This window comes from Thermobia domestica, chromosome 15 (assembly GCF_964235325.1).
Source record: "Thermobia domestica chromosome 15, izTheDome1.hap1.1, whole genome shotgun sequence".
In the NCBI taxonomy this organism is placed as follows: Eukaryota; Metazoa; Arthropoda; class Insecta; order Zygentoma; family Lepismatidae; genus Thermobia; species Thermobia domestica.
Window position 1 is genome coordinate 80,049,606 of NC_137468.1, and position 26,780 is coordinate 80,076,385.

A 26,780-nucleotide genomic window follows, 5' to 3' on the forward strand; every position below is an offset into this window, starting at 1 on the left:
GCAATTACGTGTAGCTTGGCGATCTTCGAAAATCCTCCATACAGCGTACGATGGCCAGGAATTCATGTGGGAGGTGACAGTCAACCGTGTCATTCACAAGGATTTACACCTCACGGTCGTTCGGAAGAGCAATGTGCACGCTCTGAAACCGTGCCGTGTGGTTGAGAGAAAACGGGAATGCAGGACGCTGTACGAACGTCATCTCAGGGATGATCGGTGGAAGTTGGTTGTTACCCGTGATGAAGCGTAGATTTACCTCACAAACTGTGCGAAAAGTTCATACCATTACGTACAGACCTGTTGACGCTAAGGGTCGAAGCATGTACTTCTGCCATGCGCACAGAGTTTCCGAAAAGGGTTCCTGAGTTTGGACGGTTTTTTGTACAGGAGGAAGCTGCGTCTCCGAAAGGTAGAGAAAACGTCTAAATCGATGCTGCGTACTACCAGACTCATGTCCTGATTGAAATGTGCCAGCATGAAATCCTAGCACTGTACAGATAAGTACGGTGCTAGGATTTCCCAAGCCAGTGTACACCAAGAAAAGACATCCAACCACACAGTAAAAACATCGCTGGAATTCTGTTTCCGTATGGAACAGGAAACTTAGAGTTTTGGAAATTACCTTCTCTGACATCTCTGTCAAAAGTCCAGATGCCAGCCTAATTATGAATCGGACTCCTGAAACGGTGCGTGTCCCACTGTCGAGTCGGCCCCGTCTCCGATCTGTGTCAAGCATGTAAAGAGGAGTGGGTTGCAGTAACCATGCACCAGCTGCAACGCAATCTCCTGCAATGAAAACTCCAATGTCGGACAGTAGTCAATAGAGGTGACCTGCAAATCGAACACAATCGGTGGTGGAAACACGGCATTTTCTAGGTAAGTAGCACATTCAAATTCGGTTCAAATGAATCAACTTCTAATACGGTTAGCTAACACAAAGTAGGACCTAGAAAGATGACTATAACAAATTTATAATTGGGTTTAGATTACCACAGAATAGGGAACTTCGATAAGATTTTGTTTCTGTGGTGATAAATATTTTTGTTTCATAAAACAGTTCTGTATAATTACCAGCAGATCCTAATAAACAAAAGTAACTTCGGTACAAATGCACTACTTTGAACATAATATTTTATGTGTAGAGTAGACATACTACATTAAAATCTGCACTCAACTTATCGAATATGTTTCGAACTTATTGAAAAAAAAAATATTTACGTTTTTGACGGTAACAGGAACGCTTAAGCATAGACAGTTATTTTTCTCTGAGTTCTTGAACCAGTATGTAAGCATGTGACTTTTTTTGTCACGTAAACTGTTATCATAATTTCACTTTTAGCGGGTATATTTATCGCTTCCTGTAAAATATTCTACCAGCTTCAATGCTCTATAGCTGCACAAACAGCCTATTACTTACATGATGTGCATTTTGGACTTAAAACAGGTGATAAACAAGATCTTTATGATCACTGAGTGTGATGTTGCATATAGAGCTTTAATGTAATACTTGAAAAATATCGTCTGTGTGTATATATGTACTTTATTTGCTTTATGAGAAACATTTAATTTTTTTCACTTATATATGTATATATTATTATATCTTTCCAGTGGACGTTACATTCATCGTAGACATACTTATCAACTTCCGAACAACGTACGTGAACAGCAATGATGAGGTGGTCTCGCATCCGGGCAAGATAGCGGTTCACTACCTGCGAGGATGGTTCATCATCGATCTTGTGGCTGCCATCCCGTTTGACCTCATCCTCTATGGCTCCTCTGCCGATACAGACGAGGTAAGAGCAAACAGCATCCCATCATCATGAGCTATGGAGCTCTCGCGGATAGCATGCCGGTCGTTCTCAAAGGAGTCATAGCCTTACTGCCTGGCTGACTGGCTGAAAACTATCACACATATCCTGTTTCTTCTTCGCGCCTCGCACTTCCTTTTTTCCTGTTGATGCCATTTTATGTTCTTTTATTTTCTCCGTCTTTTTTTTTTTTATCTTGATGTACTTTCAACGTTAGTGAAAGTGACAATTTAAGACACGTATTTTGGCTTTTAGTATTGGCTTAGACTTAAATTTACGTGAGGCACGAGGATCTGTGAATCCAACGCCGTTCTGTGACCTAAACTTAGGGGGTTTGCATTCTAAATACACACAGACACACACATACACATGTATATACAGGGTGGACCATTTATCTTGGATCGTCCTTGTAACTTTTAAACTAATAGATTTTAAAAATCTAACATTTTGTACAATCCAAATATCAACGAGGCCATTGTCTGATATAATAGTCAATACTCCAGGTTAACAATGTTGCCAACTTAACAAAAAATTTTCATGTCTTTTTTATTCATTGTTACCATATTTATTATTTAGTGTTACAATCTAAGGATGCTACAATATCATAAAACAATCTTTTCACAAAGAAATTTTGGAGGTTTCTACAGCAGTAATAGCGGAAGTGAGATAGACAGAATAACATACATCTAAAGTATTGTCATGTTGAATATTATAATCTTGATATAACATATTTCTAGTAAATAAAAAACAAAGTTACAGGCATAGAAAATTCGAGTTTTTTTTTAAGGTTTTATTTCGAAAAGTACTTAGTTAAGTAGCACATTCAATCACGTAGGTGGCTTTCACTAGACGTACCGAACTTAGTACCGTTTATATCATTTAATATCTCAAACCATTCCGGAGATATGATAAACATTGGTAAAGTTTGCAACACTGCTTAAAGTCATGTAATTTCGGGAACTTCTAATTACGGTACAACTACCAAAAACTGTTACTATAATTTTATAGAAGAAAGGAAAGCAACAATTATATTTATTTTTTAAAATATCCCTACAAATACGTTATTTTAAGCAGTTTTGCAGTCTCTTCCTATGTTTATCATATCTCTGGATCAGCTTTAGTTGTAAGCTTTTCTTAGTACAGATTTAAAAGGAAATTGAAAATAAAACAATTTGATAAAATTAAAAAATCTGACAATTGAAAGTACTGTACAAGGATTATAGAACAGAACAATTTACCACTGGTGTACCTATCATGTTCTACCTCTGTATTATTAGCTACATGTTTCTGTATTTAGTGTTTTTGTTTCTGCCTGTGTCAGTGATGTCACCTTTAAATTAGCTAAAGAAAATTCTACTTGTTTTGTGATTTATCTTAGGCAAGTATTTAGGATTTAGATTTCTGGGCTTTCGGCATCCATGCCCATTTAGCCATCACGTATGAGCGATAACGTCCCTCGACGAGCACACTATCCAGGGAAGGGAAAGGAAATGAAACGACTTGGGACTTATAAGTTAGATACTACCCCGGCATTTGCCTGGTGTGAATGATTAAATCCAGGAAAGCCTCATTCAGAAAGGGCCTGAAAAAGCTTTTTACACTTTTTGACCGAGTGTTCCCACCGGGAATCGAACCCGGGACCGTTCGCACTGAAGGCGGGAGCGTTAGCGATTACGCTACGTGGGGCACTTATCTTGGGCAAGTTAAACATTTTGCATTACCCTGTTATGAAGTGATTTTCATTCAAAGCCTACTTTTAATCTGTGACAAATATCAAACCTATCTGCGCTACAGTGGTAACAGTTAACCAATTTGTTATGAATAGCTTTATGATTCTTAAACCTTTTGGGAATTATCTGCGTGATTAGATGCGATACTTCTCTAAGCACTATTTCGAAAAAGTCAATTTTCTAATTCCTTATGACTTTGTTCCTATTCATTTAAATATACTTGATATCATGACTATAATATTAGACACTAAGATACTTTGAATATGCACTTCATCATCCATTTTACTTGTGTTATGACTGCTGTAGAGGCCTCCAAAATGTGGATGGAGAATATTAGAGCGTCCATAGTTTATAGCACTGGATAATAATAAGTATGATACAAGGTTAACCTAAATGGTTCATCGGGTTTCAAAGCACCGTTTAATGGCAAGTATACGATGTACAAAGACGGGCAATACATGAAAAGATAGATACAACCCACCAGGTTTAAAAAGCCCACCTTGTGGTTCGCGTTCACGTTAGATGGCAGGCTTGTGACGTCACTCTACAAGAGGTTGCAATGCAGGAGAAGTGTTTATTGTGTGTTAGAATATGTGAAGTGTTCGTCGGTTACGAGCGTTCAGCATGCATTTCTACACAAATACGGAAAAGCTGCACCTGGTCATCAGAGTATTTTGCGTTGGTTTCGCAAGTTTCGTGATACTGCTTTTTTGCATTATTCTCAACAAGGAACTGCCACATGCTGGATAGGGCGCTCTAGTGTAGTGAGGTTCAGCTGTTACCATGGACCCCAAGTCCTCTATATCTCATGCCATGTGATTTCTTCCTGTGGGGTTATGTTACGTACAAATTTTATGTACCCACAATGCCAACAACGCTGCAAGGACTGCAGGAAAGCATCCCTGCTGATACGATGGACATTAACAGAAACATGCTAGTAAACGTATGGACGGAACTGGATTACAGTTTTGACCAAGAGCGCACACATTTAACATTTGTTGAATGTACCAGAAACTTGGTGAGTGTGCCTACCTTTGAATGTATCACCCGTCTTTGTGCGTCGTATACTTGTCAATAAACACCTGATGAATCATTTTGGCTAACCCTGTATTGTAAGTTTTTTGTTTAATATCTAGATTTCAAAATATGTTATAATCTGATCTAATGTCATTTCAAAAAACGCAACTTTACGTTGAACTAACGTTTCTAATTAGGTGGTATTCAAAATATGTCAAACAATGTCCCCCTGTCAATATTTGCATTATACGAAATTTCCATATATTTTACCCATTTGGTTTGAAGTTACAATGATGTGTCAAGATAAATGGTCCATCTGTATAAAAAAAAAGTGCTTGTTTTTCGATGGGTAAGAAATAAGATATTTATATTCCTAACATAAAATATAATCGTGCAGCTTCTGCCTTAGGAAATTCTAATTTCATGGAAATTAAAATACATAGGAATTTTGAATTTTCAACTCCATATTCAACTCTTTTGATCCTTTGTTGACGAGTAGTTGACGGGTTCGATTCTCAGTCGGGGAACTTGCATCGGATACAAACTAGCGTGATAGTTGCCTCGAAAATATATCGTCTCTGAAAGTGTATCTGTTTCTGTTGGAAGAATTTTGTCTCTCTTGGAAAGTGTATCTATTTTTATTGGAAGAGTTCTGTCTTTCTCAGAAAGTGTATCTGTTTCTATTGGAAGAGCTCTATTTCGTCTTGGAAGATGTATCTATTTCACTTAAGCTTTGTTTCATCTGAGAAACTGTATCTGTTTCTATTGGAATAGCTCTGTCTTGCCTCGGAAAGTGTATCTGTTTCTGTTGTCAAAACTCTGTCTCGTCTCGAAAAATATATGTTTCTCTGATCAGAGCTCTGTCTCGTCTCGGAAAGTCCATGTGACTTTATGGAAAGACATCCGTCTTTTCTCGGAAAATGTATCTGTTTCTATAACAGGAGTTCACTCCCGTTTCGGAAAGTGCATCTTTCTCTATTCGAAGAGCTGTATTTCATCTGAAAAAGTGTACCTGAGTCTATTGGAAAAACTCTGTCTAGTCTCGGAAAGTTCATTTGTTTTTATCGGAAGAGCACAGTCTCGTCTCAGAAAGCATATATTTTTGAAAGTTTTGTCTCGTCTCAAAAACTATATATGTTTCTTTTGAAAGAACTCTATCTCGTCTCGAAAAATATATCTGTTTCTATTGGAAGAACCCTGTCTCATCTCGAAAAGTTTATCTGTTTATAATAGAAAAGCTTTGTCTCGTCTCGGAAAGTGTATCAGTTTCTATTGGAAAAGCTTTGTCTCTTCTCGTATCTCGTCACGATTTTTTAAATTCTGGTTGTCTTGTGAGCATCACTAGTTATCCGAAAATCGAAGCCTCGTTAATTTATTTTCTCGCGTACGAAAACGATACATTCATGACATTCCATGACTATTGTGAGCATAATCGTCGTCATCCCATACGAGTGTTCTCAAAGTATCTCTAAAATAATTATGTTTCCGAAGTAGATTTCTTCGTTAATTTGGTATATGAAAACAAAGCTTATGAGCACAAAATGTACTTTAAAGTGTAATCAGAAGAACTAGTTATGTTTTCACCACGGGAGTGTAGCTGTGGTATAAAGCTGTAAGTTAGCGGGTCCAAAAAGGGATCCCCAAATGGACACTCACGTGAAAGGAACTCTTTTTGCAACAGCCAAAATACTTTCTACGCATATCTGATTATTCAAAGAAATAAAAAGGAAGTCTAAATTGGTTCTGTACCAAACAAATGCAGCAAGCTAAATTAGGATTCTTTCTTTCAGTAAGGGATTGTGAGCGTGACAATGTAGACGACCTCTGTTGCTACTTTCAATTCATCCACTCCATCACAGCTTGGATGACATATCTTCCTGGCACGTGGCGAAGTCTTACACAATGGATCCAAAAGAAAAAGAAAGGTTCCGAAAAAAATAGAATGCATAGAATTATGCAACACAAAACAGAAAATAAAACAACCTTTCCGTTCCGTTCTGTCTCTCTCTCTCTCTCTCTCTCTCTCTCTCTGTTGCTATACAAGTTATAACTTTGCACCGTCTTTGTTCGGACTATGTAGGCACGGTGAGTCATTGGTAAAGCGCTTACCTCTGGTATATGGGGTACCTTGTTCGATTCCTGGCCAATTAAGTTTGTGGTGGACAACATCGTGTCCGTGACTTTTCTCGGGGTACCCCCGTTTCTTCTCACATCCTCATTCCACTAATTCTCTTTCATCATCATTCATTTGCTTTCATCATTATCAATCTTAATCATCCATCTTCCTTAGCCTAAAGGGCACAATCGTGGGACATTAAACTGAAAGATTTCATTGTATTTTTTTTTTCATTTTATTCAACAAATAAACAAATTCATAAAGGAACCCATCGTTCCTCCTCCATCCTTCCTCATGCTTATACTGTGAGAGCAACTCTGTAGGCCTTATAGAACCCATACACAATCAGTTTTAAGTGATCAGTCCAGTTGAGCTTGAAACTGACTTAAAAAATCGTACGATGAACTGAATTGATAGTGTGTGCAGTACGGTCAGTTAATCAAGTTCAGTCCTTCAGTTCATTCAGTTCAGTTGCTTCAGTTTCATGAGATGTTTTGTGGAATGTACTTCTAAGTTCCTTGAAATACCAAAGCTTTGGAACGTTCACTTCCAGTCCCCGATTTCTTGGATTCGTTTACTTTCCGCAGTTTCTTCCTAAATGCCGCCCGTACGTTGTTTATTTTTTTAAATAACAGAATTGCTTATCACCTGAGGTTTCAACTCTTTTAATTTTGTAACACATCATGCGCCTCCCCTCTTTAATACCTATTCGCATAATGCACATGTTGCATGTCCCGAAGTTCGGGATAAGCAAGGTAGACTTCAATAAAGACTAACAATACCTCACTTTTACTAGCTACCACGATGACAGGACCTGAAGTGAGAGAATTCAATTCAGTTAATAGTACAATTATCGTAGCAAAAGACGGTTCGTTTGTTCAGTCCAAAATAACCGTTCTTCAGTCCAAATAACCACATGGCGAAATGACAAAACTGAACGAATTCCGTCTGTTCGTACAGTTTTTCCTTCAGTTCTGACGCCACGATCAGGTTTCAGCGTTGCCAGATCTAGCATAATGATGCTAAATCTAGCATAATTTGCATGTCTTTAGCATCTAGCATCTAGCATCTAGCTTTTTTCTTTTTTTTTTTTTGTGGCTCCACCCAGGGTTTTCTAATCCTTTAACTGCGAGGCATGGGCGGCAGAAATGGGGGCCATTCTCCCCCAAACTTTTTGACAACTTCACCAACTTTGTTTCTGACTTTATGACCGTCTTTATTCCTGAAATGAAAGGTCCGAGATCGACCAAAAATCATCCCTCCCCCTCCCAGCAGACAATTCCCAACTCCGCTTATGCTGCGAGGTAATTTTCTTTCAAAATATGTTAACAAACACTTTGCATTCATTTATACGATATATATGCCATTGAGTCTGGCAACGACTGCAGTAGTTTAGTTGAGTTAAAGCTTTGGTGCGTGAAGTATTGAGTTCTATACACGCGTTCTTGCGCTCTGCGTATTTTAAGTTACGTTATCGTATCTCAACTTCGTTTTTTTTTTTCTTTCTTTCTTTTGAAACTCCTGAATTAGTAATTATGAGGATCTAGCATAATTTGACCGAATCTAGCATAATTTCGATTAGGTTTTGGAATAATTCCGAGCTGTGAGTCTGGCAACGCTGTCAGGTTTTCCTTCGATAAGGCCCTGTATGTCTAGTAATTGGCTTGTACAGGTTCTGTTGTTTACTGCATGTGATTTATTTAATTAATTTCATATAATGGTATGGGCTTAACGTTCCTATTCAACGTTGAAGTTATATGGGGCCAGTGGCGGATGGCTAGCCATGGTAAAATATATATACTGTCAAAATGTTTTATAGAAGTTCAATGAAAGCATAACATAATTCTCTAAATACCTTTTAACAACATAAAAAATCTCTGTCAACATAAAAAATATTTTCTCTCCAATTCCCATAATTTATTAGACTATGTATACTTGATCTTTTTCAATTTTGTTTACACCATTCCAACATACGGTGGTATTTCGAGCGTTTTCATCTAACAAATAACAATGCTATTTAATTATGTATTTCTTTGTGTGTGTGTGGTTGCTTGACAAAACAAACAAAATGTCGCTACTGTTGTTATATTAACAAAACCTTCTCGAAAATGTTGGAAGCTAATACATATACACTAATCAATACTTTACGCTCCTATCCCATTTTTCCCGGCTCTTGTTTCTCGTTAAGAACATGATTCCTGTGTATTCCCGGGCGTATTTTGAAACGCTGAATTGCATACAGTTTGCAGGCTATATGCAGAATTTGCCACCGTTGCAACAAAAACGTGTTGCTCATTGAGTGATGATAATCAAGGGGGTTAATTTGAGTATTATTTAACACAAAGGTGTCCATTTGTTCGCGGAGGAATACAATTGTGTATTTCACCATAGGTTTGTTTGTAGTTTTTTCTGTTGGCAATTTCGAGGAAAAGGTGTGGATTCCCCACACTAACTTTGTCGCATATCTGTGATTGGTTAACGAATTCTACAGTAACTCAATAACCAGAATTTTGTTATGGTAAGAATATTTAACATGTGTTCTATGAAAATACGGGGCTGTACGTATATATACTGGATTTTTCTTTTAACAGATATGGATTGTGCGACATTCTTTTGTTTATTTGTTTTTAAGGTTTAATGTCGCACAGTCATGCCTCTTAGACTCAAGGAGACGCATGATTAATGAAAATGAATGATTGTGACATTATTTTTTGTACTCTCCCACTGGATATCGAACCCAGGACCACGTGCATCAAAGGGCGCGAGCTAGCCACTACACTAGCGGTGACTACAGTAGAGTGATTAATGAAATAGTTATTTCATGTAATTTAACTCCCTTGAAGGCGATATAGTATGGTGGGTAACAGTAAGAATTGATTTTGCAAGATGGTCTGCGTACCCACCAACTTCACAGATTTCAATCCTCGATCATGCTTCGGAACCCACTTTAGTAGTAGGTTCTGTCCTTTGTAACGTCGGCGTTCTTCATAACCAGACGGGAACCACAAAAGATCTCAAAAAATCTTTCAGTTTATCGTCCCACGATTATGCTAAGAGGGACGATGCGATGATTAAGGCAAGCGAATGGATGGAAGATTTTGTGGCAGGAAACAAGAGTACCGCGAGAAAATCCACGGACACAATGTTATGCACCACAAACTTACTTGGTTGGGGATCGAAGCAGAGACCCCACGCACCAGAAATAATCTACCACTAAGCCACTGTGCCTCCCTTACAAAAAAAAAAATCTCAAATTTAATGAAATACTAATTTATGAACTGTGACCAAGATCGTTAGAGCCACTTTGGAGAAAATTGTCCAAAACCAACTCGTTCCTACCAGTTAGTTAACTATCATTTCTGGGTATATGGTATTTGTGCAAGAGAAATCAATTATGCCATTTATACGGTTCTTAGTAGAAATATATTTATTTGTGAAACATTAACAAATTTCTTATTGCAATTTTCGATCAAATCTTTGAAAGCAGAACTCACAGCTTACACTATTGTTTTTCTGCATTATTATTATTATTATTATTATTATTATTATTATTATTATTATTATTATTATTATTATTATTATTATTATTATTATTATTATTATTATTATTATTATTATTATTACTGAAACGAATAGTTTAGCAAGTTATTTATGAAATATTAACAATATCATTGTTATCTCTCTTCTCCAAAATTACAAAAATAATTTTCGTTTCTTGGTTACCGTTACTTTTGGATTGGAATGAAAATATTTTTAGGAGAGAAGAACCTCTTTGAAACATTAAGATGTGATATAGATCCATTTAATGTTATTACTTCTCCATTTCTGTATATTCGGACATATTAAAGTTGTTCTATAATTAAAAAGAAAATCAATAAATATTGTGTTTATACGGAGACTCAATAAACACTCGTAGCTTCTGGAGAAGATACGTAAAAAAAGCTTCATTTAGCTCCTGTATGTCTGAGAAAAAAAAAATTGTTGCACAACATTGTTATTGCAATTCCAAAGAGTAATCAATTCAGAAAGAATTAATACAGTAGATCATGTTAATTATCAGAGCTTGTCCCTGATCGAGCTCGGCACCAAATATAATGGATCTTTGTTCTCTAGAAAATACACTGAGAAAAATCCGTTATCCGGACAGCGGTATACTGTACAAATATACGAAATCCTTGCGTTTACCATGGATATCAGTACAGAGCATACGTTATTCATATGCTACATAGAGCACTGCCATTTTTCCCGCTTAGATGTTACATCATGCCATGGGATATGTACAGTCTTCCTTATATTGCGTACGAATACATGTGTTACATACGTCAGCTATATGTTACCTACGTCGTCCATCTGTATGTGTGCTACTTACCGCCTATATACAGTTTTTTCTGAAAGTACTTTTAATCGGAACACTTATACAGGAAGTCTTATAAAAGATAACGACTTAGTTTTTTATAGCATAACATAACATAAGTCTTAGTCTTTTCAGTTATATGTTTGCTTCAGGATGTTACATAGAATTGTAGGTTAAGTCCAATAATTAAAGGATTTACACATGTAACCAACATTTCTATGTACGCCACATATGTTTTTTGTGTGTGTGTGTAAGCTACTTGCGTATCAAATTTCGTCCAGATCCGACTGGTAGTTACCAAGAAATAAAATATCACATAAAAGCCAGGCCGTGCCGAGCGGAGACTAACCCTCGCCGTATGCGGGCACCAAGTATAGCTATCTATATTTGTTAGATGATAGACTACTTACCTATCCAATTTCGTTAAAATTCGGCCAGTAGTTAGCAAGAAATAAAGTACCACATACCGCATTCATGAAAGTGATATCAAATGAAAGAGAAACCCAGAAAGTGTTAGTATCTGGCTAACCTGATGTATTAGTTTCGCATCTCGCCGCTAGGATGACAGTAACATAAGATGGCAGCAAATGAAGAGAGGAAAGCTTTTTTGTGCTAAAGTTTCAAAGTAAGCAGTCTGTTAATAGTGTCCAAAGAAGTTTTATAACTAAGTATGGAGAAGAACCCCTTATGGAGAAGTATTCATAAATGATACTTCGATTTTAAAGCAAGATAATGCATCTGCAAGAAGAAATCGCTTGGCCGTCCATCGACAAATGCGAAAACAGTGGAGCTCACGAGAAGTCCACAGAAATCCATGATGAAAACAAACAAAGGATTGCAGATACCGCAGCCTGTTGCGTGGAGGATTACCCGTAAGCGATTGAAATTTTATCCATATCGATTGACATTGTTGCAAGCTTTGACACGGGTTACTATGAAAATTTAGCACACACACACAAAAACATTCCTGTCTTCATTCGCTGCCATCTTGTGCAACTAATACATCAGCTTTACCAGATACTAAAACTTTTTGAGTTTCTCTTTCATTTGATAACACTTTCATGTATGTGCGTGTTAAAAACGCAATTAAAGTTTCTAATCGGGAAGACCATTTTTGTATTTCATTTCATTTTGTTTTGTTTTGTTTATGTATTTATGTACTGAAGATATACAACAAAAGGCCAGATTGTATTGTATTTTTGTTTGTTTTCTATCTATTGTTGTCAGGAGAGTGACGTTCACACTACAACTGTATAACAATCGTGACACACAAACTCCTAACAGTAACACACTTACTACTAGCAATAGTATATAATATTGCAAATATTTCCTCTTTAAAATTCAGATTGTAACACATTTTCTTCCAATGGTTTATTCTGAAACAGCATTGCAGAGGTGTATTTTATAATGTCCGTTTATATTCCCTCAAAAAACCATCCCGAACATTATCCTTTTGCAGAATAACAAGAGAGTTTCTATTATAAGCCAACACGAAAGGAAGCCATTAAACTCTGCAGAATAATGTCGTTTTCCACGACATTAAGGAAAGTTTTCCTTCGGAAAGTTCTAATTACGATTGCCTTTTGTCACTGTCAAGGGAGCTAGAATCCACAAGAGCTAGAAGAGCTGGCGAGGGTCCCCTTTCCTAACCATTAAATCTCATTCTATATCTTTCTGCAACAGCCAAACCCAACAACATAAATGTGGGTTGCTGTATTAATCTGTCGCGCGTTGTAGGATTAAAAACTTGTATGGATTGTGCAATTAAAAATTAAGCTAACAGTGTTTCCATTTCCGGAGCGAAAGAAAATGCAAGATTGTTATACAAAATTCTCGATTTTAGTGTTTCTTCATTTTATTAGTGTATATTATGTTTCTGTTGTAATTAGTATCATCGACAACCTACCTACCTACCACCAACCTCTTACTAAGTGGAATCCTAAATTTGATGATTAAATAATAAGTCAGGAAAGAAAAGCCTGCATACCATTAGAAAAATCAAGTGAATCACGAAAACTGTTTATGAAACATCTCACTTCTCAATCTTTTTGTAGTCCTCAGTACTACACTCTTTTGTTTCTTGAAATATTTACCTATTCATGCGGAAAATCTGTTTTCAGTCAAGAAGCTAAAGAAATTTGAACAAGGTGAAAAGCTCACCAAATATTTAAGATTGCAATTCCTGGAAAAGCAATCGTACATGCTATGTCAGGGTCACAAAATTTACTTAAACTAGTGATGATCTAGTTTCACCTAGAAGTTGTTGAGTTGATATTGAGTTTAACGCCCCGTTCAGCAGTAAGGCTATATGAGACGTGGACCTACTGGTTAACGTGGAATCCGAACTACATGAACTCTCGGCGGGAATCGAACCCAGGTCTCCCACGCCATAGGCGCGAACGCTAACCGCTTAGAAGCATCTCAACATTTATAATACGAAGAGAATAATAATAATAATAATAATAATAATAATAATAATAATAATAATAATAATAATAATAATAATAATAATAATAATAATAATAATAATAATATGTATAGCAATACTTGATTTATATATAATGTTTCAAAAGAACACTGACAGGTTTGGGAGATGATTCATGACATCAAGATAAGACAAAAAGTATAGACCAATCTGGGTGCACAAATGCTTACTTTCGGAGTTATAGGCTGCCGAAAACATGAAAAAATGAACTTTAGAAGTCCATCGCTCCAAAACAATTGGACCTATCGTAGTCGGGTCAAGATTTCACTTAGGAATTAATATATGCCCTATCCAAAAATCCATGTTTCAGAATCCTAAGGTACTCATGTAACAATTTTTATAGAGGGAGTTTGGCTATGAGCATATAATTTGAAGTACTTACCAACTACCTCTATAAAAAAAAATGTTGCGGAAGTACTTCAGGATTCTGAAACATGGATATTTTGATAGGGTACATACTAATTCCTAATGTAAGTGAAGCCTTGACTCGACTACAATAGGTCTCAGTTCTGGAGTTATGGATCTTTAAAGTTCTTTTTTTTTTAAAAAAAAAAAAAAAAAAGTTTTCGGCAGCCTATAACTCCAAAAGGAAACATTTGTGCACACATATATACACTTTTTTTTTTTTATTGTTGGACTTTTATGCTGCAATGTACTATTGGTCGATATCAAACGAATATTCTATGTTTTCAGGTCTTCTGTTTACATCCTTTATCCGAACTAAATCATTAAAATTTGAATATGTTGAAAGATATCTTTTCGGGTAATCTTAAAAGTTTGAATAACAAACGCAATACGAATAATCATCCGGATCCAAAGTTGCATTACAAAAGGAACAGTGTAGACTGTTTTGAATAACTAATTCATATATTCATTTTTACTTGTTCAATTAATATTGAAATTCTCTCTCTCTCTCTTTACCTAATATTAATTCAAACATTTCATTATTAGTATTCTTATCATCCTTGACTTAGTTTAATTATTGGGGTCCCGGGTTCGATCCCAGCCCCCGCCAAGTGAACTTTGTGGTGGACAAACACCGTGCTCGTGGGTTTTCTCGGGGTTCTCCCGTTTCCTCCCACTTTCTTCATTCCACCATTTTCATTCATCTCTCATTATCACCGTCTCCTTTAGCCTCACCGGCATAACCGTGGGACGTAAAACTTAAAGATTTCATTTCATTTCATTTTTAGTTTAAATATGAAGTAAAGAGTGTTAAATTTTGAATCTCATCGCTTTGCTTCCGAACTTTCTATTAGTTTACTCAGTTTTCCGTCTTGCAAAAATTATAACTAACAGCCCCCTGAAAACGAAGCATGAGCAAATATGAAAATGAACCACGATAATATTTATTACATATACTTTTTTTTCAACTTTAGGTATCAATCCAATCTTTTATTTTGTATGAGTCACATTAATTACTTTCGTATAGCGTGCTTCTTGGGAATATAGAGTAGATTAGATTCATAAGTCTTTTTTTTTTTTTTTTTTTAGTTATGAACAGTTTATTTTTGCTTTTTAAAGTAATATGTGTGAATTTCTTAATTTTCCTGGCCTTCAAAGATGTAGATTAGTCAATCACTTTACCAAAATCAATAGCCTAATCATTTCATAAACTCACTCTTAATTGATAATGGGCCACATTATACATCGGTTCGCTCAATGCAACACAAAATTTAACCGGCATAACAGTTCTGATTTACTTGTTGCATTTATTATCATTATTATTATTATTATTATTATTATTAGTAGTAGTAGTAGTAGTAGTAGTAGTAGTAGTAGTAGTAGTAGTAGTAGTAGAGTAGTATTACTAATAATAATAATAATAATAATAATTTTTGCATTTTGGTGCACAAATTTTGCAAACACCGATAAGTAATGATGACTCTGATTGCCTTGATTGTCACTTAATAATCCACAAGTATATAACTTTAAACTTCAGAAACCTCTTTTACGTGCAGTCATGGATACTCAAATAGTCTGATATAACTCGAGATTAGGAAAAGGCCAGATTATATCATTGTATACTTTATGATATCAGTTATGATCCTATACTGTTTCCTGTTCTGCACTTACTTTTTACCTGATCTATTATCAACAAATATCTAATAATAACCTACGATCAAGGGAATAAGATAGTTTGGTGTACAAGCAATTTGGTTTAAAAAATATAGTAAGGTAGGGTAAAATGAATATCGAAATCGAATAATGGATTGTAAAAGTTGATTTAAAAAAAAAACTGTTCAAATTGATAGAAATTATATTTATTTGTTGCACCAAATTGTCTGGCTTCACAACAAAGAAACATATATTATATAGGAGTAAATTTGTAATTTTAGCACACTATGTTACTTTTTAATAATAATAATAAAAAAAGTTGAATCCTGGATGCAACTATAGAATTATCAGTTTGATGTCATCTCATTTGATTCGCTCCATGCGCATCCAAGAGTAACGCATCTGATATCATGTGATAGTCATCTTAACATCTTACATCATTCAGTATCATTAAACGAGGGTAAAGTTATAGAAGAAGGAAGCAAGTATAATAATTTAGCTATCTGGGCCTAGTGTATTCACGTCAAGCAGTCATTGCGCAAGGAATTCTCTAACCGTAACATTATGTCTAAAAAAAATCAAATTTTCGTACGACTTTTTTTTTCAGTGAGCAGCCATTAAGCAAACATTTTGATCTCTTCTTTTTATCTGAAATTAAATTGGAGTTAAAGACATCTGAAACATAAATTTAAATTTAAATTATGTTGAATGTTCATATATCTATATCATGTAAAATGAACCATGGATGTCTAATCAGCATTCAATTCATGTCCTTATTACGGCATCTATAGATGTCCATAAAGTAGAGCTCCAGTTGACGTTCTACCTTCTATAATGGTATATAAATTGAGAGATCATTTGAGTAACAGTGAAACATGCATTTTGTTGATTTCTACTCACGAGTATATCAGTAACCTATTGTAATACCATCATATTTACTGTTATTCATGAAAACTACCACAACAGCGTACTGTTTCAGATCATCGCTGGGAACTTCCTCATTACAACTTCTTTTGTTACACCACCCACTATTCAATTCAATTTTGTTTCGTCTTTATAATCATACATATTACACTAATTTGTGAGTATAAATAAGACTAGTCAAATGATACAGATACATAAACATACCTAGTTGTAAAATATACATACATTCAGAATAGTATTTTTAGAATACTAAGCCAAATCTGTAATATATATTTACATGATAACAGTTTTAGGTTATAGTTACAGTTTCATTTACTAAAACATGGTTATAGTTTCTGTCATCCATAAGAGCTTCAATATAAAACCTTAGTACAGAGGAAAACGTTGAAATAATCCACACTTTATGAAAATAATTTGGTAGACGATATAAACACTAGGTCACATGGAAAATAGTTGAAAATGGAAGTCAGAAATGTATATTTTCTTCTATAGTTACGATAATTATAGTTTTATAGCATATCGCAAAAACTATAATCATGTTTTAGTATGCGGTGCAGCAGTTGAAGACACATTGAGAAAGGACCCGGACATGACCTGTAACAGTATGCTGTTGTGACTCAAGTTCGGAATCCAAAACAGGTTTCTGTTCGTCCATAAGAGCCCGTTCTTCAAATATAAAACCTTTGTAAAGAGAAAAACATTGAAACACTCCACACTTGCTGAAAATTAATTTGGTAGATAATTGAAACACTGAATTACATGGAAAACAGCTGAAAATGGAAGTCAGAAATGTATATTTTCTTCTGTAGTTACGATAATTGTGGCTTTATGGCATATCAAAAAACTATAATCGTGTTTTATATAGTATGCGGTGAAGCAATTGAAGACGCATTGAAGAAGGGCCCAGATATGATCTGTAACAGTATTCTGTTGTGGCTCTGAAATTCGGGATGCAAAACAGGGTCATTTCCCTTGTTCAAAAATGAAATCTTTAAGTTTAGGCTAAAGGAGATGATGTTGATAAGAAATGAATGACATGGTGGAAGGAAGAAAGTGGGAGGAAACGAAGGAACCCCGAGAAAACCCATACACGCAGTGTTTTTCCACCACAAAGTTCACTTGGCGCAAGCCATAATCGAACCAAGGACTCCATGCGTCAGAGGTGAAAATTCTACCACTAAGCCACCGAGGCCCTGAATTATTGTTCAAGTTTGATGGCCTGAACATCTATAGTTTCGTATGATCTACGACTTTGCGTAGGAAAATAGAAATAATTTGTTGAAATCATGATACAGTACTCCAGTTCAGTTTCACCTTTTCTTCCTTGTACCAATTCTAACGTTCTACTGAAACCTAACTTGTAGGAATAGAGACATTCAAAACCACTTTTAGCTAATTCCAAGAGTGCTAGACAAATGGTCTACGTGGATTGAATTCGGCCGTTAATGTGCGTACTTAAATGCAGAAGCCGACATGTTCATTGTTTACAACATAGTGCCCGTAACTTTTTTCTTATTGCACTCTACCATTAACTTCCTTCTGTGGAAGCTACATAGTCAGATGACCTTTCCGAAGCTTTTTGTAATTCTGTACTTTAACGAAACAGCAGAAAGAAAAATCAATGTCCATTCTCATCAACTTCTTTGCTTGGAAGAGAAAAACAAGAAAAGAAGAAAAACGAGTTTAGTTGAATAGAAAGTAACGGCAAAACAAGAAGAAAAAGCATTTGGTGTCATTTGGTGCAAATCAGAGCACCCGGTAGTAGTACAAGGCAAATTATAAAGGCAGGACAGAAGAACACAGGAAGCATAGCATGCTAAGAGCATGCAAACGAGCGTGACTTTATTCAAATCTACCTTTTCTTTTCTTTTTTTCTTTCTTTCTTATTTTATTTTATGCAGCCATTTCTTTTTTTCTTTGCGCTTCTTTTTTTTCAATCTTTGAGATTAAGCTTCGTACTCCCTCTAGCACGCAAATGTTGATTACCTGTTAAAACCACAGTAAAACAATATAGATACGAGTTCCAAAGCAATATAAATCTGTAGATTATTGTCGCAGATAACAATGATCTTTGAAAAATATATTTAATTTTTTTACACACCGCACCACCTTTAAGGAATAAATTGATACCTACTTTTGTCATATATTTTCATTTTATTTCTCCTTGTAAGAGGTCACTTAGAGAAATCATTCCACCTTTTGTTTCAAAAGGATGGAAATATTGACTATAATCATAAGAAAATATTGACTATAATCATAAGAATACTGAACGTCTAGATTAGGGAAGGGGGGGGGGAACGTCAATAACTCCATTCAAGATGAAAATGTGTTGTTTCTTGAGGAGTTTGGGTTATCAATCTAAACTCCCTTATATTTACTTTGTCCGTGCACTCATCCGTCCGGGAGACAAAAAAAAGAAAAGAAAAGAAAAAGAAAAAAGAAAGAAAAAAAGTAGTCTCAAGAACTATTATGGACTTGGGGGGTGCAGAATTTTGATTAAAATTCGTACTTTCTTGCCATATTTTCTGTATTTTTAATGGTTTAGGTTAGATTAGATTAGGTTAAGTTAGGTTAGATTAGGTTAGGATTTTTGGATTTGTAGGGCCAGAATTCTTTGCTTAAAATTCGTACTTTCTTGCTATATTTTCTGTATTTTTAATGGTTTAGGTTAGGTTAAGTTAGGTTAGTTTAGTTTAGGTTAGGTTAGGTTAGGATTTTTGGATTTGTGTCCAGAATTCTTTGCTTAAAATTCGTACTTTTTTCTTATATTTTCTGTGGTTTTGATGGTTTAGGCTAGGTTAGATTAGGTTAGATTACTTTAGGTTAGTTTAATTTAGGTTAGGTTAAGTTAGTATTTATAAATAATCTTACGTAACATCAACTCATTTCTCCTATAAACATGGTGTTAATAACCTAATTTTGGCTCCCCAGTTCCAAAACTATTCCAAGTTTGTTGATGGAGATGATTTTCAAACCAAAAGTGGTAGAAATCAACCATTTCCGGTTTTAACATTGATCTCTGTAGCACTAGAATGGGTACCGGTAATAGATACCGAGAAACGGTTTCTTACAACCGATTAAGCGTCCCAAGAATACATTTTATGTCAATTCTTTAACAATTTACTAAAACTGGAAGTGATAGAAATTCACTATAACTTCCGGTTACAATATTGATAGAAATTCACTGTAACTTCCGGTTTGATTTACATAGACAAAAATGATAGGAGATAGCGAGAAGCAATTTTCCGGAATCGATTTAAAGTTCTAAAAGTAGGTAGCATCTTCTTTCTTAATCGTCTATCCAATTCGGAAGTGGTAGAAGTCAGCCACTTCCGGTTTTAACGTTAGTCACCTTAGAGTAAAAATGGTAATAGATAGAGTCAGACTGTTTTCTGCAATTAATGAAGCGTCCCAACAACATAATTCATTTCGACTCTAATCTCTCTACAGAAACCGGAAATCGTATAAATCTACTACCATTTCCGGTTTCAATATAAATTTTGAAATACCGCGCCATACCATTCAAACTCCTTCACGTGGAGTACACATGACACTGGTACTTGTTTATTGATCTTCCAACTACACAATGAGTTTTGTAGGACCCTGATCATATTTTAAATTTATACTGTGAATTAATTTTCTCAGATAGATGAACGAAATTTAATATAAATTCAGTTCCCAGTCTCGATTTACGAAAACATTATTCATAATGTTTGTATGTGCTGAGCCTTTTCAAATGTGTATTGTATTGAAGCGAGCTGCATGCTTTATTTGGATTAATGTATACACATAATAAAATGTAAACCAGCCTCAAGGTATAGTAACTGGTCAGAGTTGCTAACTACTAGCAAAGGTATACTGAATTCGAGTCCTGGTTGTGCAGATTAAATACTCTTGCTATTATAATAGTAACTCAGCACTAGTTATTCGAATGTCTACTTACATGTGTCTTTTGCGGTACATTTGAGCTTTGTAGGAGCCAAGCACCAATGATTATCCTTCTTTGAGGTCTTTTACACTGAAAATTCACATAACTACGAGGGTATTTCCAAAAATATCCGATCTGATACTGAAAAACTAGTAATATGTCGCACAACTAGTATTATGTCGTTCATGGCATATATTGCCATCTACTGAAGCAGTAATGTATCAGTTTCAACTGTCTAATTGCGTCAGTTCGTTGGAGGCAGTCACTTAATATCGTTGTGAGTTCAGCTTGTACTGCATGGCAACGCTCCAGACCACACAGTTGTTGTTACCAAGCGAGCTAAATCTTTGTTGTAAGGTGGGTACTTAATATCGTCGAAACTACAATCTTTAACTGAAGGCTTGGCAACAACAGCCGTGTGGACTGGAATATTGTTATGTAGTATGTGAGTTCAACGTACGGCAACTGATTCAAATGACTGCCTTGAGTGCCTCCAACGAACCTGATGCACAGACTATTTATGATCAGATGAAACATTGCCCCTCTAATGCAGTGTCTATGCTTGTTAATTGTAACACTTGCTATCAAATCTCAATATTTTGATCAATAGTGTTGCTCCTGTATAAGTTATGCACTCACATATTTAGTTACTAACTGATTTAAATACAGTGGTCCTTAAAAGTTGTATTTGATAACATTTAAGAGTAATATACTAGATTTCTTTCTTTCTAGACATCAACGAAAGAACTATAATTTATATCGCACTTTATATAAGTTGATTTGATTTGATTTTGAGTTTAGTTCCCCTTTCAGCAGCGAGGTTATTTATTATAAGTAATGGAATAATTATGAGAGCAGTGTTAACTTTGACTCTCATAAAATCATGTATTATTTTTTTGTTTATTTTACAGACAACCACTCTGATGGGCCTATTGAAGACTGCTCGGCTTCTTCGCCTGGTGCGAGTTGCTAGAAAAATTGACAGATACTCGGAATATGGTGCTGCCGTCCTTCTTCTCCTTATGGCAACGTTTGCACTTATTGGCCACTGGTTGGCTTGCATATGGTAAGACACAATTTAAATCAAATAACCATTATATGACATTTTATAAAAGTTTTTTTTTACGAGATTGTATCCGAGAAAAACATAGGAGAATATCCTTTGATTCTTTTTTAAACAAAATCACCTTTTCTTCAACGGCATTAAGCAGATTATCTTACTTTTCTATCCATTAATTTATATGGGAGATTATTGTTCTGTTTTCTTTGAAATGAACTGGAATTCTTACGATGTGATTTACTTGATTTCTTTAAGTCTAGTGTATATCCCTTATCGTTTTAAATGATATATATATATATATATATATATATATATATATATATATATATATATATATATATATATATATATATATATATATATATATATATATATATATATATATATATATATATATATATATATATATATATATATATGTATGTATATATATATATATATATATATATATATATATATATATATATATATATATATATATATATATATATATATATATATATATATATACACACTTAATATTGCTTAAATTAAATTCGATTATCGATAATTTTCACGAATAGATTGGAAGAAGAAATCGTTAAAGTTAAACTGTTAAAATTTCCACTTATTTCCAAGAAAACAGAAACATAATTTTTCCATATGAATTAATAGGTTAAAAGACAGCGTTACCGCAACCCTGTACACAGTCCCCTCACAGTGTCGAAAGCAGAAATATGTTGCAGTAAGTCGTAAGATAAATCAAAAATGTATGTTACATTTCTTCTACATATTGAATAACTAAGGAACATTAATGCTTATAATTTGTTTTTCTTTTTATATATATTGGTAACAAACTTCAAAAAATCCAAACACTTAGACTTTCAACTTGATGTCTTATCTATTCACAATACTTATAAAAATCCAAACACTTTTACCTTTCACTTGCTGTCTTATCTATTAACAGTACTTATAACAACATATTTTTATTTTATTTTATTTTATTTTATTTATTTTTTATGATTTAGGAAGTAATATATTCCAAGGTTTCTATTAATTACATGAACATACATCATGTAATTTGCTTTCTATAGATGGACACCTTTGGCTTTCAAATAGATGTGATAGTGAAATAAATAAATATGTAACACAGTATATGAATAGTCGGACCTGACACATCCTCCACTATAGCATGCGAATTTATATGAGGCTGATAAAGATAATTCGAAAAACTATGTAGGCAGTGAATACATAAAATTGATTTCGTTTCGAAGGATCCAACTTCTTAGAACCATAAGAAATGATAATGTATTTTATAAGAGAAATAGTAATGTGAGTGATTATCTATGTAATATATACCATAATTACTTATTTATTGTATGCATACAATATTTATTGTATCTTCAAACAAAACACTCAATTTCCAGTTTTCAAGTCATTCTTTAGAACTACAGGGCAAAGGAACTGCTCGGCCTACTGTTCTATGTTGGCTTAATGTTCCTGTCGAGGTTTATTGACCGGAACTTGCTTTTGAGGAGAACACTCAAAGCTAAAACATCAGTTCAACACTGATCATACGTGACTTGAGAGCGTATTGGCCATAGGAAAAAAGTCAAACAAATGCCTCTTCATGTATGATAAGTTAAACTGGCACTTGAATTCACAGTGTAGGCTTTCTGTATTACATATCCATATTAACATGTAATACATCTGTGCCAGGGATGTAAGTAAGATCGCGCGAGATGATAAAGTACGATACAAATCTATGGTCGTATTCAACATTTATTCATCAAAAGACATCAAAAGTGTAAAAAGCTATGGCTATAATCATCGATAGTTCATCTAAGCATATCAAAAGTTTATAAACTGATGGCCATATTTAACAATTATTCACTAAAGCATAACAAAAACGTATAAAGCCATGACCAGATTCAACAAATGTTCATCAAAAGATATCAAAAGCTCTAAAGCTATGGCCTCATTGTTCATCAAAAAATATTAAAAGTTTGTTGAGCTATGGGTGCATTGATAATTATTTACCGTTCAGTAATATACGACTGGTAGGACACTCCAAGTAGAAAAGGGCACATGAAATTTGGTAGTTAGTAAATGCAAGAAAATGGTAATAATAAAGGAAATCTAAGAGAAATTTTCTGTTTGGCCAATCGCAATATTCAGTTATACTGTAGATATGCTTGTTTTGAAATGGAATTAGTATTCTTTTTGGCCTTCATGCTCGTATAAACGCTAATATCAACAAAAGGAGCCATAAATATTTCACATTTTAAAATGCATCATATTTTATGCGTTTTTTCAATGTTGAATGAGTTAGTATGCCAATACGTGACACATCTTGCTTAGATAAGAAGTCAAGCATAAGAAACATTCATGAATTATGAAAGCCCTTTTTAAAAAACGAAAACAAGAAGAAACTCATTTACATAGATCTGGCTATCAGTTTAGAGTGATTTACATGAGGACATGAAATCAACTTTCAACAATGTATATGTACATGTAAATATAAGTCGATAAGAAATCACAAGATTAAATATGTGTTTTATCTTGTTAAGAAAACGAAGGTTGTAGCGCTGTAGATTCGCAAGAATGCGCCATAAGAATTTGCAACTTCTTTTTCCAAAAATTAAATTTAATTCCAACGAACGGAAATAGATTTAGTTTTGACAACACTAGCTAGTAGATCTAGAAGTAAATAAATGTAAATATGGCAACTTGTGCTAGTAGAAGTGTTTGTACAGATGAGTAGTATTTGGAATGTTACGTGATTTTTTAAATATTTTTTACAGATAAAATTACTATTATAACAATTGTATTACATAAGCTTCAAAATATTAAAATATAGTTTTAATTATAGAAACATTTTAATTATGAATTTAATTACTTTGGAGGAAACGAAGCAAGTCGCATTGACAGCTAAGAATTCTAAAAAGTCTGGCATCGATGAAATAGGTGCTGAATTATATAAAACTTTTTTCCATCTAATGGGGCCTATGCTTACTGAATTGGTCAAATTATATCCTTCAAGCCAGTCTTCTGGAAGAATAATCTCACACTGCTGTCATTGGGTTAATTCCGAAGAAGATTCATTCCAGCACAGTGGTGGATTACCGGACTTATCTCCTTATTGACCTGCGATTAACTCCTGTCTTAGTACACGATTACAACTTGTCATTACCCAACATATCGACCCTTTTGCAGTATGGCGAACTACCACATAAACGAGCTCAAGATATTCTTGCTGCTATCCGAGTTGTCATTCCCTACCTTGCCTTGGACTATTCTAATATCTTTGATCGAGTGAGCCATACATATTTAATTGTCTCCACGCTTGTGGCCTTAATACTACTTTGCGTCAATGAACAAAAGTTTTGTATTGGTTGATTAAGCTCAAAATTAATAGCTATCATAGTTCAGCTTTTCGTATTACCAATAGCACAACGGGGTGGTCCGCTAAGTAGTCAGCTCTTCATTTTAAGTTTCGGGTCATTTCTATATAATATCCACCATGCTCTTCACGATGTGCTATCTATAATACTTCTCTGAAAGTTTACTTTTTTGTAGATAATATTATGTATTTCATGACTGGTTACGTCGCTTTAAATATTCTGGCACAGCATGTACGATCTGATTCTGTTTCAAGCTCCAAGCTAAATACCAATAAAGCGCATCTCTTGGCAAGATTCAACAATCAGTTAAAATATCGGGAGTAACTTCTACTTCTCACTTGATTGATACTATGACTTATAATGTTAGCAATGTTGTAAATCACAACTTACTGTACGTTCTCGATCAACATCGATTTCGTAAACTTTGTCTCTTTTCGTGCCTTAAATTTCATTTTTTTTAATGCAATTGATAGAGACAGACAACTAATATTAAAGTCTGTGGATATAATAAAATTATCTTTAAAAAATTACAGGTTTACAATCTGGGACCATCATTCCCGGGTGTAGATTCGCTTTAGGAGGGCTTAGCGTTGTGGGTATAAATACGGCATGCGGGATGCCATTAAGAACAACAGGAAGAAAAAGAAAAAACTGTAAAAATTGACCACTAAAATGCAAAAATTGTATCTAATCCGTGTAAAGACAAGGCGAAGCTGGTGGACCCCCGTGGGGTTCGTCAGTAGGAACCAGGCGCATTAGAGACGGCGGGTATCATAGTGCAAAACGCTGTATTGTTACAAGGTGGTACACCTGTGAGATGTTTCTATCATTATGCATCATCGCTTAGCATATTGGTTTTACATAGCACTGCAGTTCATCATGGCTTCCTTATGGAGTACTGCGTGAGTAGAAGTATACACTTTGGATTACGTAGTTTCACCTTCTTATGCATGTTACAGGTACCCATACCCATATACTGTAATTACTTATAATATTCCTTTTCTTAAATCGAAATATATATATTTGTCTTGTAAATTTTACAAATCTATGGCCCCAGCTTGTAAACCTGCACCTTGCAAAGATACGAAGTAGTAAATAAGTGCATACTAAAAGTCAAAAGCTCGTCACAATTATATGAATATTTCTACATAAAAAAATTGTAAAAGTGTTCATTTGCTGAACGTGTTTATTTTCCTTCTATATTTATGGTTCATACAAAGAAATATATATGATGAGTTCTCATTAGTGTTATAATCTCTTATTATGAACCAAGTTATTACCAAGAAATAGCTAGATGAGGATATTTGTTCCGAATTTAACGTGACCCTTCAGTGTCAAGACTTCTGATATGTAAATCTACAACTTACCTTGGCATACAAACTACGTGTACTATCAGTAGAAATCGAATCTGCTTTTTCCCCATGTCTCACGTATTTAGTTAGCTATGAAAGAGCAAAAATAGACTAATGCTTACAAAGAGACCCCTATTATTACGAATGGTGCATCTTAATAACATTTAATCATTGTTTTTATTCCATTCATTTACGTGGACAGTATATTTTCTGTTTTGTTTAAAATGAAATTCAACAGGGAAATGTTTGACATTCTCTGCATTTACCACATCAGAATAACAGTGTTGACAATCCAACATAAAGTTTTTTTTTTTTTTTTTTTTTTTTTTTTTTTTTTTTTTTTTTTTTTGCAAATGGCACTATATTATGTTGTACCGTATTACATATTTCAAATCTAAATGTTAAATGAAAACTTAAAATACCACACTTTATTAGTCAATGTTAAAACTAAGGACGCTACAATTCTAGAAACATCGATAAACAATTAAAACTTTGAAGGTCTCTACAAGAATAAAAAGATTACTGACATGGACGGGACAAGCACATTCAAAGTACCTTAGTG

The 26,780-nt window shown here is 34.5% G+C and overlaps 1 protein-coding gene across 9 annotated transcripts in view; it reads left to right on the top strand.

The window, feature by feature from the left end:
• LOC145671106 (voltage-gated inwardly rectifying potassium channel KCNH6-like) overlaps positions 1-26,780 on the top strand; it is a 754,568-nt gene that overhangs the window by 612,933 nt on the left and 114,855 nt on the right. For all 9 annotated transcript variants that reach the window (XM_081739884.1, XM_081739879.1, XM_081739878.1 and 6 more), the window contains 2 exons: positions 1,609-1,796; positions 21,335-21,489. In XM_081739884.1, the coding sequence (XP_081596010.1) occupies positions 1,609-1,796; positions 21,335-21,489 (343 nt within the window). The remainder of the gene's footprint in view (positions 1-1,608; positions 1,797-21,334; positions 21,490-26,780) is intronic.